We start from the raw sequence: 11,182 nt of genomic DNA, 5'->3' as shown, positions 1-11,182 counted from the left end.
AGAGATAAAAGAGGGTCCCTGCCCTCAAAGACAGTGAAGCATTTACATATATGTATATCCGTAGATATATTTGCAATGCAGACTGATAGTGCTATATTAAAAAACTACAAAGCACAGCAAAGGACAATACTTGTGAGGCCTCCCAGACTTTAACATATGTTTTTTTTTTTAATGTTTATTTATTTTTGAGAGAGAAAGAAAGAGACAGAGCGTGAGCGGGGGAGAAGCAGAGAGAGAGGAAGACACAGAATTCCAAGCAGGCTCCGGGCTCTGAGCTGTCAGCACAAAGCCCGACCTGGGGCTGGAACTCACAGACCACAACTTGAGCTGAAGTCCCACGCTTAACTGACTGAGCCACCCAGGTATCCATTACCAAATGGTTTTGTTCAATACAATATCTTTCTCCTGTTTATATGTTTTTGTTGCATATTTCTTTTTCCCCCTTCTTTTTCAAAATATGTATTTCTCATGACTGTATAGGTAAATACATGTTTGGTGTAGGGATCTAGCAAATTCAGGAAAGCTACATAAAAGGATATAAATCACTCATAACCCCAACATTGGAAGCTAAGGGGAGTCAAGATTATCTTAAAAACATGGACTTTGGGGTTGCCTGGGTGGCTCAGTCAGGTAAATGTCTGTCGCTTGATTTCAGCTCAGGTCATGATTTCACCATTCATGAGCTTGTCTTCATGCTGAGTGTGAAACCTGCTTGGGATTCTGTCTCTCCCTCTCTCTCTGCCCCTCCCTTGTTCATGCTCCTTCCCTCCCTCTCTCTTTCTCAAAATAAATAAATAAACATTTTTTAAAAAAACACATGGACTTTGGCTTTAGACACATCTGGATTGAGTTAGCCACTTACTAGCTATATGACTATCTGTGGATTTAACCTCCCCAAGCCTCAGTTTCTTCATCTATAAAATGGGGAGAGGGAGCCTGAGTGGCTCAGTTTGTTAAGAGTCAGACGCTTGATCTCAGCTCAGGTCTTGATCTCACGGTCACGGGTTCAAGCCCCACACTGGGCATAGAGCCTGCTTTTAAAAAGTATGGGGAGAATAGTTCCTATCACCTAAGGGTTACGTAAAATAATACAGGTAAACTGTTTGGCATAGGGCCTCACATATAAAAGTACTCAAAAGGTTTATCACTATTATTACCTCTGTTAACATTTTGACATATTTCCTTCCTTCTGCATATACTGCTTTATACAATTGGACAATTTAGTATCCAATTTTTTTCACATAGCATTACACCATTAATATTTTCTCATATTACTATTTTTTTTCAAAAACATGATTTTAATGCGTGTATATTGATTCAGAGTATGTAATCATTTAATTGTTTGAGCATTTCCCCTTTTTAGGGTATTTTAGCAGTTTCCAGTTTTTCACTACTAAAAAAAAACAAAACCCTGTCTTTCCCCTCACCCCCCCTCCAAACCCTGTCTTGAACATACTTGTGCCACTGCCTACATTTCCTCTTTCTCTTAAATCTCTTTGGTTTTGTGACCAGTCTTCCCATCAGACTGGAAGGTCATTGAGGGCACAGCCTATGTGTCCACCATCAGACCGGCAGTTTCCCTAGAGACAGACTGTATCTTCTCCCACTCAGAGAAGGCTCTAGGCTGGTGAACCACCTCTGTTTGGCCTGCCCAGCACAACTTCCCCTGCCTCTGAGAACAGACTCTCCTGCTTCCTGAGGATCTGGTGAGACAATCACAGGGCATACAGACTCCAGAGACAAGGATGAGTGGGTGACCCAAACTAGGCCATCAGTCTCTCCCTGGAGAATCTGAATTGGTAGTAGACTGACAAAAGGAAAAAAAAGCTATTGCTTTATCAGGCCTTGGCAACATCCCTAAGAAACAATCCATGAGTTGCTGCTACTGGGAACTTCAGACACACCCTGATTCCCACTCTGCCTAGACAGTTGCCCTGCTCCTTCTTCAGCTCTGTGACCCACCCGATATCCTTCTATTTCCTTCTTTTTTTATTTCATTAGCCAGAGTACGCTTTGGCCGTGGCACCAAAGAGCCCTAACTGATCCAAACATTGGCACCAGAAAGAGGGCTTCGGGCAAAACGCTCTGAGATTCCTGTTTATGTTCCATGGTACACAGAGGAGAAATAGCTAATAAAATTGTCACCCATGAACACCAGAGATCATGTGCCCTCTGAGGGACAAGTTCTGGGAGCCAAGTGGCTTTGGTCAAAACAGATTTATTTAAAAAAAAAATTTTTTTTTAACGTTTATTTATTTTTGAGACAGAGAGAGACAGAGCATGAACGGGGGAAGGGCAGAGAGAGGGAGACACAGAATCTGAAACAGCCTCCAGGCTCTGAGCCGTCAGCCCAGAGCCTGACGCGGGGCTCGAACTCACAGACCGTGAGATCATGACCTGAGCTGAAGTCGGACGCTTAACCGACTGAGCCACCCAGGCAGCCCTGGTCAAAATAGATTTAAAGGGAATGAAGAAAGGGTGCCTGGCTGGCTCAGTCAGTAGAGAATGTGACGCTTGGTTGAGGGGTTGTGAGTTCAAGTCCTATGTTGGGGCACAGCACCTACTAAAAATAAATAAAATAAGGAGAATGAAAAAATTAGGAAATTCAGTGGGGGGGCACTGAATAATATTAAGCAAGACAAGCTCAGACATCTAGATTATTGACTCAATAAATAAAATGAGGGGTACCTGACTGGAACATAAGACTTGTGGTCTCAGGGTTGTGAGTTAAAGCCCCATGTTGGATGTAGAGAATACTTAAAAATACAATCTTTAAAAAAAATAAAATAAGGGGCACCTGGGTGGCTCAGTCGGTTGAGCGTCGGACTTCAGCTCAGGTCATGATCTCACAGTCTGTGAGTTCGAGCCCCGTGTCAGGCTCTGTGCTGACGGCTTGGAGCCTGGAGCCTGCTTCCGATTCTGTGTCCCCCTCTCTCTCTGCCCCTCCCCTGCTCATGCTCTGTCTCTCTCTGTCTCAAAAATAAATAAAAAACATTTTTTTTCAACGTTTTTTATTTATTTTTGGGACAGAGAGAGACAGAGCATGAACGGGGGAGGGGCAGAGAGAGAGGGAGACACAGAATCGGAAACAGGCTCCAGGCTCCGAGCCATCAGCCCAGAGCCTGACGCGGGGCTCGAACTCACGGACCGCGAGATGGTGACCTGGCTGAAGTCGGAGGCTTAACCGACTGCGCCACCCAGGCGCCCCTAAAAAACATTTTAAAAAATGTTTTTAAGTTAAGGGGCACCTGGGTGGCTCAGTCAGTTAAGCATCCAACTCTTGATTTAAGTTCAGGTCATGATCTTATGGTTCATGAGATCAAACCCCTAGTCCAGCTCTATACTGACAATGCAGAGCCTGCTTGGGATTCTCTCTCTCCCTCTCTCTCTCTCTCTGCTCCTCCCCCACTCAGGCACGAGCACGCTCTCTCTCAAAATAAATAAATAAACATTTAAAAAACCTAAGTCAAGACCTTTATGTGCTATGGCTCTGAGAATTTGTTGAGACCTGTTGCTATAAGGCATAGGGCCATTAAGATAAGATTCAGGGGCTGTGACAGTACAGAACTGCAAGGCCTGAAATCCATCCTATGTTCTAAATGGTTACGCCAGATCACCTCAGGAACAGGTCAAATCCTCACCTTGGCTCCCTGACCCTTGAGCTAAAGACAAATGTACCAGGAAGAGCTACGTGAAAGCCTGTGGCATTCTCTCTTACTCTCCGAATAATAAATCAAAAAGAGCACTACGTCCCCGGGGGAGCTGTAGAAATGAGTCACTACCAGTCACTCAAAAGATGCAGGCAGGCAAATGTCCGTCTCTAGTGGACACTTGTCACATTGTTTTGGTTTGGGCTGGCCAGCACCCTGACCTCCTTCCTATGTGAGGGTGAAACTCTGCTGTATGAGGCCAGGGGGACAGTCGGGCCTCTTCCCTCACTGTGGAAGCCCCACCCTCCGCCTGCTCCAGAGAGAGCTCTGATGGGGGTGCTGGCCAGGTGGGAGTGGACTACTGTGGCATGACAACCCCACTCAGGACAGCCCTGGGGACAGTGAGGAAAGGAAATCTCCCCAGAAGGTAGCACTTCTAGTGCTGTAATTATCTACCCCCCAAAGATCCACATCCTAATAACCAGAACCTGTAAAAATTACTTTATTGAGAAAAAGGTTCCTTGCAGCTATAAGTAAAGATTTGAGATAAGAAGATCCTGCCAGATTATCTAGGCGGGTCCTACATCCAATGACAAGTATCCTTCTAAGACACACAGAGGAGAATCCAGACAAAAAGGAAAAGGTGACATAACCATGGAGGTCGAGACTAGAATGATGGGGTTTCAGCCAAGGAAGCTGGTGACCACCGGAAGCAAGAAGGGGCATGGAACCGATTCTCCCCTAAAGCCTCCGTAGAAAGCACAGCCCTGCTGATACCTTGATTTCGACTTTTGGCCTTCAGAATTGTAGGGGAACCTACTTCTGTTGTTTCAATCTGCCAAGTGGGTGGTAATTTGTTATGGCTGCCTCAAAAAGTATACCACCTCTCCTGTAAGGAGAGACAGTCTGAGGTACGTCAGTCTGTGGGCAGCAGCTAATGTACAAGCCAGATGGTCATCGTCTCCAACAGAGTAAGGTTGGAGGGTTAAGAGTTTCAGGAAAGGGGTAGGGTACATGGAATCCTCAAAATAGGGACAAAAACCAGAGAGTATTTGAGTCCTATAAGAATGTTCTCCAAGGGTTTGCTACTGCAGAGGGTTTTAACATCAACTGGACAGGACACCCCACTCCTGTAAATGCTAGCCAGCCTCCTTCCCCGCCCGCTCCTACCCTGCACTGGCTCAGAGACTCATAACAAGGGGTCCATGGTGGGACAGATGGAGACTGAATGGATTTCCCACTAAGGTGGACCCAGCCAGTCATTACTGGCTCCCAATAATATGAACAGACTTCAAGCCCCTGTAGGACACTGATAACTCTCAAAACTCAGTAACAAGAAAACAAAAAACCATGAAAGATTGGTTGGCAAAAGATACAAACACTTGATCAAAGAAGATACATGGATGGCAACTGAACACATGAAAAAATGCTCAACATCATCAGTCGGTAGGGAAACGCAAATGACATACTGCTCTTACACCTATTAGAAAGGCTAAATTAAAAACCAAAAACAAAGAAACAAACAACAAAAGAAAGAAAGAAAGAAAGGAAGAAAGAAAGAAAGAGAAAAAAAAAACTAAAAAACCGGCAGTGCCAAGCCCTGATGAGGATGTAGAAAGCATTTGGAACGTTTATACATTGCTGGTAGGAATGCACATGAGTTCAGCCCTTTTGGAAAACAGTCCAACATCTTTCAGAAATCGAAACAAACATTTGCCACAAGACTCAGCCATCTCACTCCTGATTATTTGTCCCAGAGAAATGAAAACTTGCACACATACAAAAACCTGTACACAAATATGTATAAAAGCTTTTTTAAACATTTTTTAACGTTTATTTATTTTTTTTTGAGAGACAGTACATGAGTGGGGGAGGGGCAGAGAGAGAGGGAGACACAGAATCCGAAGCAGGCTCCAGGCTCTGAGCTGTCAGCACAGAGCCCGATGCAGGGCTCGAACTCATGACCCGAGCTGAAGTCGGACGCTTAACCGACCCAGCCACCCAGGTGCTCCTGTATAAGAGCTTTATTAATAATTGCCCCAAATTTTTCAGAAATAACCCAAATGTCCTTCAGCCGGAAATGGATAAACACACTGTGGTTCCATTCCACACAACAGAAGCAGAAACAGTAGAAACAAACTACAGAAACCGGCCACAACGTGCACAAATCCCAAATGTGTTATGCTAAGAAGCCAGGCCAAAAATAAAAACAAAAATAAAACACAACTTTTTTTTTTTAATTTTTTTTTAATGTTTATTTATTTTTGAGACAGAGAGAGACAGAGCATGAACAGGGGAGGAGCAGAGAGAGAGGGAGACACAGAATCTGAAACAGGCTCCAGGCTCTGAGCTGTCAGCACAGAGCCCGATGCGGGGCTCGAACCCACGGACCGTGAGATCATGACCTGAGCCGAAGTCGGACGCTTAACCGACTGAGCCACCCAGGCGCCCCAAAACACAACTTTTTAAAAGTACATACTGTGGGGGCACCTGGGTGGCTCAGTCAGCTCAGCATCCAACTTCTGCTCGGGTCATGATCTCACCATTCGTGAGTTCCGCATCAGAGAGTCTCTCTCTCCCCCCTCTCTCTCCCTCCCTGCCCTCTTTCACTCATGCCCTCTCTCTCTCAATGCCCCAAATCAAGATTTAGAACAATTCCAACATTCCAGAAGGCTTCCTCTTGCCGCCTCCCAGCCAATTTGCCCACCCAGGGGTAAACCTGCAGATTTTTATCACCATAGGTTAGTTTTGCCTTTTCCTGAACTGCATGTAAACGTAACCACACAGTCTGTATGTTTTCTGTCTGTGGCTTTCCTCACTCAACATTGTGCCTCTGAAGTTAATCCGTGTGATTGCATGTGGGGTTCCTTTTTAAAGGGGAAAAACGCAATGCACAACACTCTTTAGATTGGGCAAGGGGTGGCTAAACCTTATGGGGATTTGGTAACAAAAAAAAAAAATCTAATTTTTGCTTATATTTTGGAAGCAGAAACATTGGCCAAAGTTCTCTTTGCTATACTCTTCATCTGTAACGGAAAAAACTCCATTCTTCCTCCTCTGGGAAGTTGGCTGTGACCAGCCGGAGATAGGACTGATGCACTTTTCACAGCTCCGGTCACAGATGGAAAGAGCCCCTCCAGTTCCTTCCCCAGCCTCCTGGCCTTGACTGCTGAAAAGCAAAGTGCAATTACCCTCCCTGTGGCTCTGCTCACAGGGGTACTGGGGGGGAGGGGAGTGGGAAGCGAAGGAGGGGCCAGAATGACCTCATAGGGGAAAGTGGTTTTAAACACTGAGTTCCATAAAAATAAGACAGACTAGTGTTGCTTTAATCAGTGATACTTTTGTGTCAGGTTTCTCCCATTGTGAGGGTCTCCTAGCTCGTTCCTCCAGCTACTCCCCTCTATTCCACCCTCTAGGGCTGTAAGGCGGAGGGGTGGGGGTATTACGAGGGCAGAACACCTACTAGACGCTAGGCACTCCCACCTGCATTGTCTTACTCAATCCTGACCTTACAAAGGAGCCATCATCTTCCTTGGTACGCGAGGAAACAGGCTCAGATGGCTTACAGATTTAAATTACCTGTCCAAGGTCACGTGGCTAGGGAGGGCCGAGTTTGGAAGCCAAGTCTATATGGATCCAAGCTGTGCTCTGGGGAACCGGATCCAGGGCCTCCACAGCGGGGCGGTCTTCCACCTCCTGGGATGGGATCCTTGGCTGCCATGAGCGGTCGTTCAGGGAAAGTTGCTCTGGTCCCACACCTGAGCACACTCTGGCAGCTGCACCCTTCCCAGCCTTCAGCCCCCCTCCCCCGACCTGGGTCCATCTGCGATTCACAAGACTTCCTCGTCCTCAGCCAGGATAGACTACAGCTCACGTTCACAGGTGGCCTTGGGTAGGGGACAGGCTGAGTGGAAGCCTTAACTGAAGGGGTTTGGGACTGCAGATGTTGAGTGAAGAGGAAACGGGAGACAATTGCGTGAGAAGGACCATCCTAAGGGCCCCTGAAATCACTCACGGAGGCAGGCCCCCCCTCCCCGCCTCCCCCACAGTGTGAGGGCAGGTGGGAAGTGAGAACACACATCCCCCCTCCAGCGGTCAATCACAGAGCGGGTCAGCCCCAGCAGCCTCGACCTGCCCTAAAATGCCCCAGGGGAGGCTGGGGCCCCTCCTCACCGGGGTCTGATCCCTGGGTTTGGATGGAGCCAGAAGCAGGGCCTAGACTGGGGTGAGAGGTGCCTACATGCAAAGCTGAAGGGGGTGCTCACACCCTTGGTGCCTCTCTCGCCTCACCCGAGTCCCAGCCCTACCAGGGCTCCGGGCACCAGCGGGGAACGGAGCACCGGTAACAGCGGCTGACACATCCTAATGACAGAGCCAAGCCCGGGGCTGAGCTACCCATGTGTGTTAAGATATATGTGACATATTCACTCCCTCAGCCCTCCCAACTCTCAAAATGATCCCCAGTTGAAGATAAGGAGACTGAGGCTCAGAACAGATAACTTGCCCAGCTAATAACTTTACAAGTAAAAGTGTTCCAGAGTCCACACCCAACCACGATGCAGTATCACCACCACACACACAGGCGCACACACACACACACACACACACACACACACACACACAGGTGCACACATACACGCACACGCATGCACAAGGAACCAGGTGTCGCCCATTTGCTTTATCAGGACACGCCCCCCAGCAGATTGGCCACAGCTGGGCCTCGGTTCACGTGCAGCCCAGCGAGCGGGCTGGGGAAGGTGAGTCACACCTGGACAGAGTCCCTTTTATACCTCCACCACCCAGGCCGGGTCTGTCTTCTGCCACCTGACCTGCCAGCGGCTGTCTACACCGGCTGTGCCCGTCCATCATGGAGAAGGTCCTCGTCCTTCTGCTGGTTGCCCTCGCAGTGGCCTATGCGGTGCCTGACCCTCGGGGAATCATTATCCACCTGGTAAGAGGGGCTTCAGGGAAGGAGTCATCTGAACATCCAGGCAGGGATTTTTTTTTTTTTAATTTTTAAATTTTATTGAAATCCAAGTTAGTTAACATATAGTGTAATAATGGTTTCAGGAGTAGAATTCAGTGATTCATCACTTACAGAGAACACCCGGTGCCCATCCCAACAAGCGTCTTCCTTAATGCCCATCACACATTTAGCCCAGCCCCCACCAACACCTCTCCCTGTTTTTTTTTTATCTTATTTTTCCTCTCCTTCCTCTATGTCCATCTGTTTTGTTTCTTAAATTCCACATATGAGTGAAATCATACGATATTTGTCTTTCTCTGACTAATTTCGCTTAGCATAATACACTCTTAGTTCCATCCACATTGTTGCAAATGGCAAGATTTTATTATTTTTGATTGCCGAGTATTATTACATTATATATATATATATATATATATATATATATATATATATATATACATACATACACACCACATCTTCTTTATCCATCTTTATCCATTTGTCAGTCATTGGACATTTGGGCTCTCTCCATAATTTGGCTACTGTCGATAGTGTTGCTATAAATATTGGGGTGCATGTGCCCAGGTGGAGATTTTTTAAGCTTCGATCTTAACCTCTAATGTCTCCACCTGGGGCTGCCTGGAGGCTGAGAGGTGAAGCATCTCTATCTATCCTGCCCACGACGGTCCTGCCCTCTTCCGCTGGCGCCTCAGACAAGGCTGACCAGCATGGGACATGCTCAGGGCAATGGTTCAAACTGGCTGAGGGAGCTTTAGAAAAACCTAGAGCCCTAGGGTCCTGCCCTGGAAACCCTGGCTCAGAAATGTGCAGTAGTTTAAAAAGCTCTCCCAGTGAGTCTGGCTTCTGACCTAGAGGGACACACAGACACAGTTCTAAATGCCTCATACTGACCACGCGAGATAGGTCCTATTCGGATCAGGTCCGTTTTCAGATGGAAAGCAGTTGTAGAGAAAGGTTAAGCCACCTGCCTGAGGTCACACAGCTGGAAAACACAGAGCAGGGATTGGAGCCCAGGCTGCTGGCTCCAGAGCCACACTGTCACGCTGCCCCATGCTGCCTCTGTACCCAAAGCTTCTTAACTCAGGGCCTTACATGGCTCAGAGGGTCCAGGATCCCCCTGAGGTTATATGTAAAAGTCAGGGGAGGGAGGAATTTTCCAGGGAGAAGGTCCTCACCCTTCACAGGCTCCTCCACGGAGCGTGGGAACCAGAGAAGTTTGGAGACCCTGTTTTGGGAACACCGAGGCAGAGTGTGGGGCAGTGACTTGCCCAGAGTCACCCAGGGAGTTGATAGCACAGCGGGTGCTAGAACCCGTGTCCTGACTCGCAACCACTACCCTGCCCACTTCTCACACGCTGGGGCTGGGGGTAGGCGGATTGGCCCCCAGACCCAGGGGCTGGGTTCCTCTACACACGCCCCCACCAGGGGAGGCACTGTCAGCGGCAGTGGGTGGCGGGGCAGGGGGCGTGTAGAGAAGGGACCAAGGGAAGGGGTCCTGGGCTAACCGGCTGCCCCGGCAGGAAGACGGCGAGCTCTGCCTGAACAGCCTTCAATGCAAGAGCAAGTGCTGCCACCGTAGCACGGGGCTGAGCCTGGCCCGCTGCGCACCCAAGGCCAGTGAGAACAGCGAGTGTTCTGCCAAGGTGGGTGCCCACGGAGTGGGGGCGGTCGTGGCGGGAAGAGGGACCGCTCAGAGGAGGAGGGCCCTCAGGCTTGGGGATAGGATCGCGGAGGAGCGTCAGCCTGGGCCCTGAACGCTGAGATTAAGAGGGGGAGGTCAGCAGGCTTCAAAGCACTTTCCCATGCCATCATCTCCTTTGACCCTCACAAGTGACCAGTGAGATGAATGGGGGCAGGGGGTTGCTATCCCCGTTTCACGGACAGGTGAATAGAGGCCTCCCCAGAGAGATGTAGTTAGTCAGCGTAAATGCACAGAGTGGGACCAGCCTCGGGGCCCACAGTGCCCTCTGGGGTGGCAGTCAGAAGAAGACAGACTGAAAAGAGACTGGCCAGGGGTTCTTGGGGTCAGGCCAGGGGGCATGTTATGCCCAAAGTAGCCCCCCCAACACACAGCCTGTGACTCCAATGGCCCTGTGTCTTTGCAGACACTCTATGGGGTTTACTACAAGTGTCCCTGTGAACGGGGCCTGACCTGTGAGGTTGACAAGACCATCGTGGGCTCCATCACCAATACCAACTTTGGCTTCTGCCACGATGCTGGACGCTCCCGGGAGTAAAACCACCGAAGGCTGCCCCCCTTCCACCACCCCTCCCTGGCTGGCCACCCCTTGGCCAGCACCTCCCTTTTCTGATTGGATTCTCAGCAATTAAAGCTCTTCCTGCAACCTTCCCCAGGCTCCTGAATGTTCTTGTTGAGTCAGCGTCTTCCTTGATGTCACCTCAAGCCTTTGCCTCATCAAGGTCAGAGGAAGTCAATAGGTCAGAGGAAGGAGGGGTGGGTTGGGAGCCAGGCGGGATGAGGCTGGACAGACTGGAGACAAGGTTGTGAAGCAGCCATGCTGAGAACCTCTCCATTTGGGGACCG

At 48.7% G+C, this 11,182-nt stretch overlaps 1 protein-coding gene across 2 annotated transcripts; it reads left to right on the top strand.

Annotated features, from left to right (window-relative positions):
* The first annotated feature begins 8,517 nt into the window (after positions 1-8,517).
* On the top strand, positions 8,518-10,874 carry CLPS (colipase). Of its 2 annotated transcripts, XM_007085269.1 has the most exons (3): positions 8,518-8,601; positions 10,158-10,280; positions 10,743-10,874. In XM_007085269.1, exons 1-3 carry the CDS (start codon positions 8,518-8,520, stop codon positions 10,872-10,874), a joined length of 339 nt encoding a protein of 112 aa, XP_007085331.1. The 2 variants fall into 2 exon arrangements, with proteins under 2 accessions (XP_007085331.1, XP_007085332.1); XM_007085270.1 differs by lacking the exon at positions 10,158-10,280.
* The last annotated feature ends 308 nt before the right edge of the window (positions 10,875-11,182 follow it).

Source organism: Panthera tigris, chromosome B2 (genome assembly GCF_018350195.1).
Source record: "Panthera tigris isolate Pti1 chromosome B2, P.tigris_Pti1_mat1.1, whole genome shotgun sequence".
Classification (NCBI taxonomy): Eukaryota; Metazoa; Chordata; class Mammalia; order Carnivora; family Felidae; genus Panthera; species Panthera tigris.
Note: the sequence above shows the minus strand (reverse complement) of the source record. Positions and strands in the feature narration are given on the sequence as shown.

Excerpts from the sequence above, each read along its gene's own strand:
- CLPS (XM_007085269.1), top strand. The coding sequence starts at position 8,518 with ATGGAGAAGGTCCTCGTCCTTCTGCTGGTTGCCCTCGCAGTGGCCTAT. Across the intron at positions 8,602-10,157 it reads GGGGAATCATTATCCACCTG|GAAGACGGCGAGCTCTGCCT; the intron begins GTAAGAGGGGCT and ends CTGCCCCGGCAG. Across the intron at positions 10,281-10,742 it reads ACAGCGAGTGTTCTGCCAAG|ACACTCTATGGGGTTTACTA; the intron begins GTGGGTGCCCAC and ends GTGTCTTTGCAG.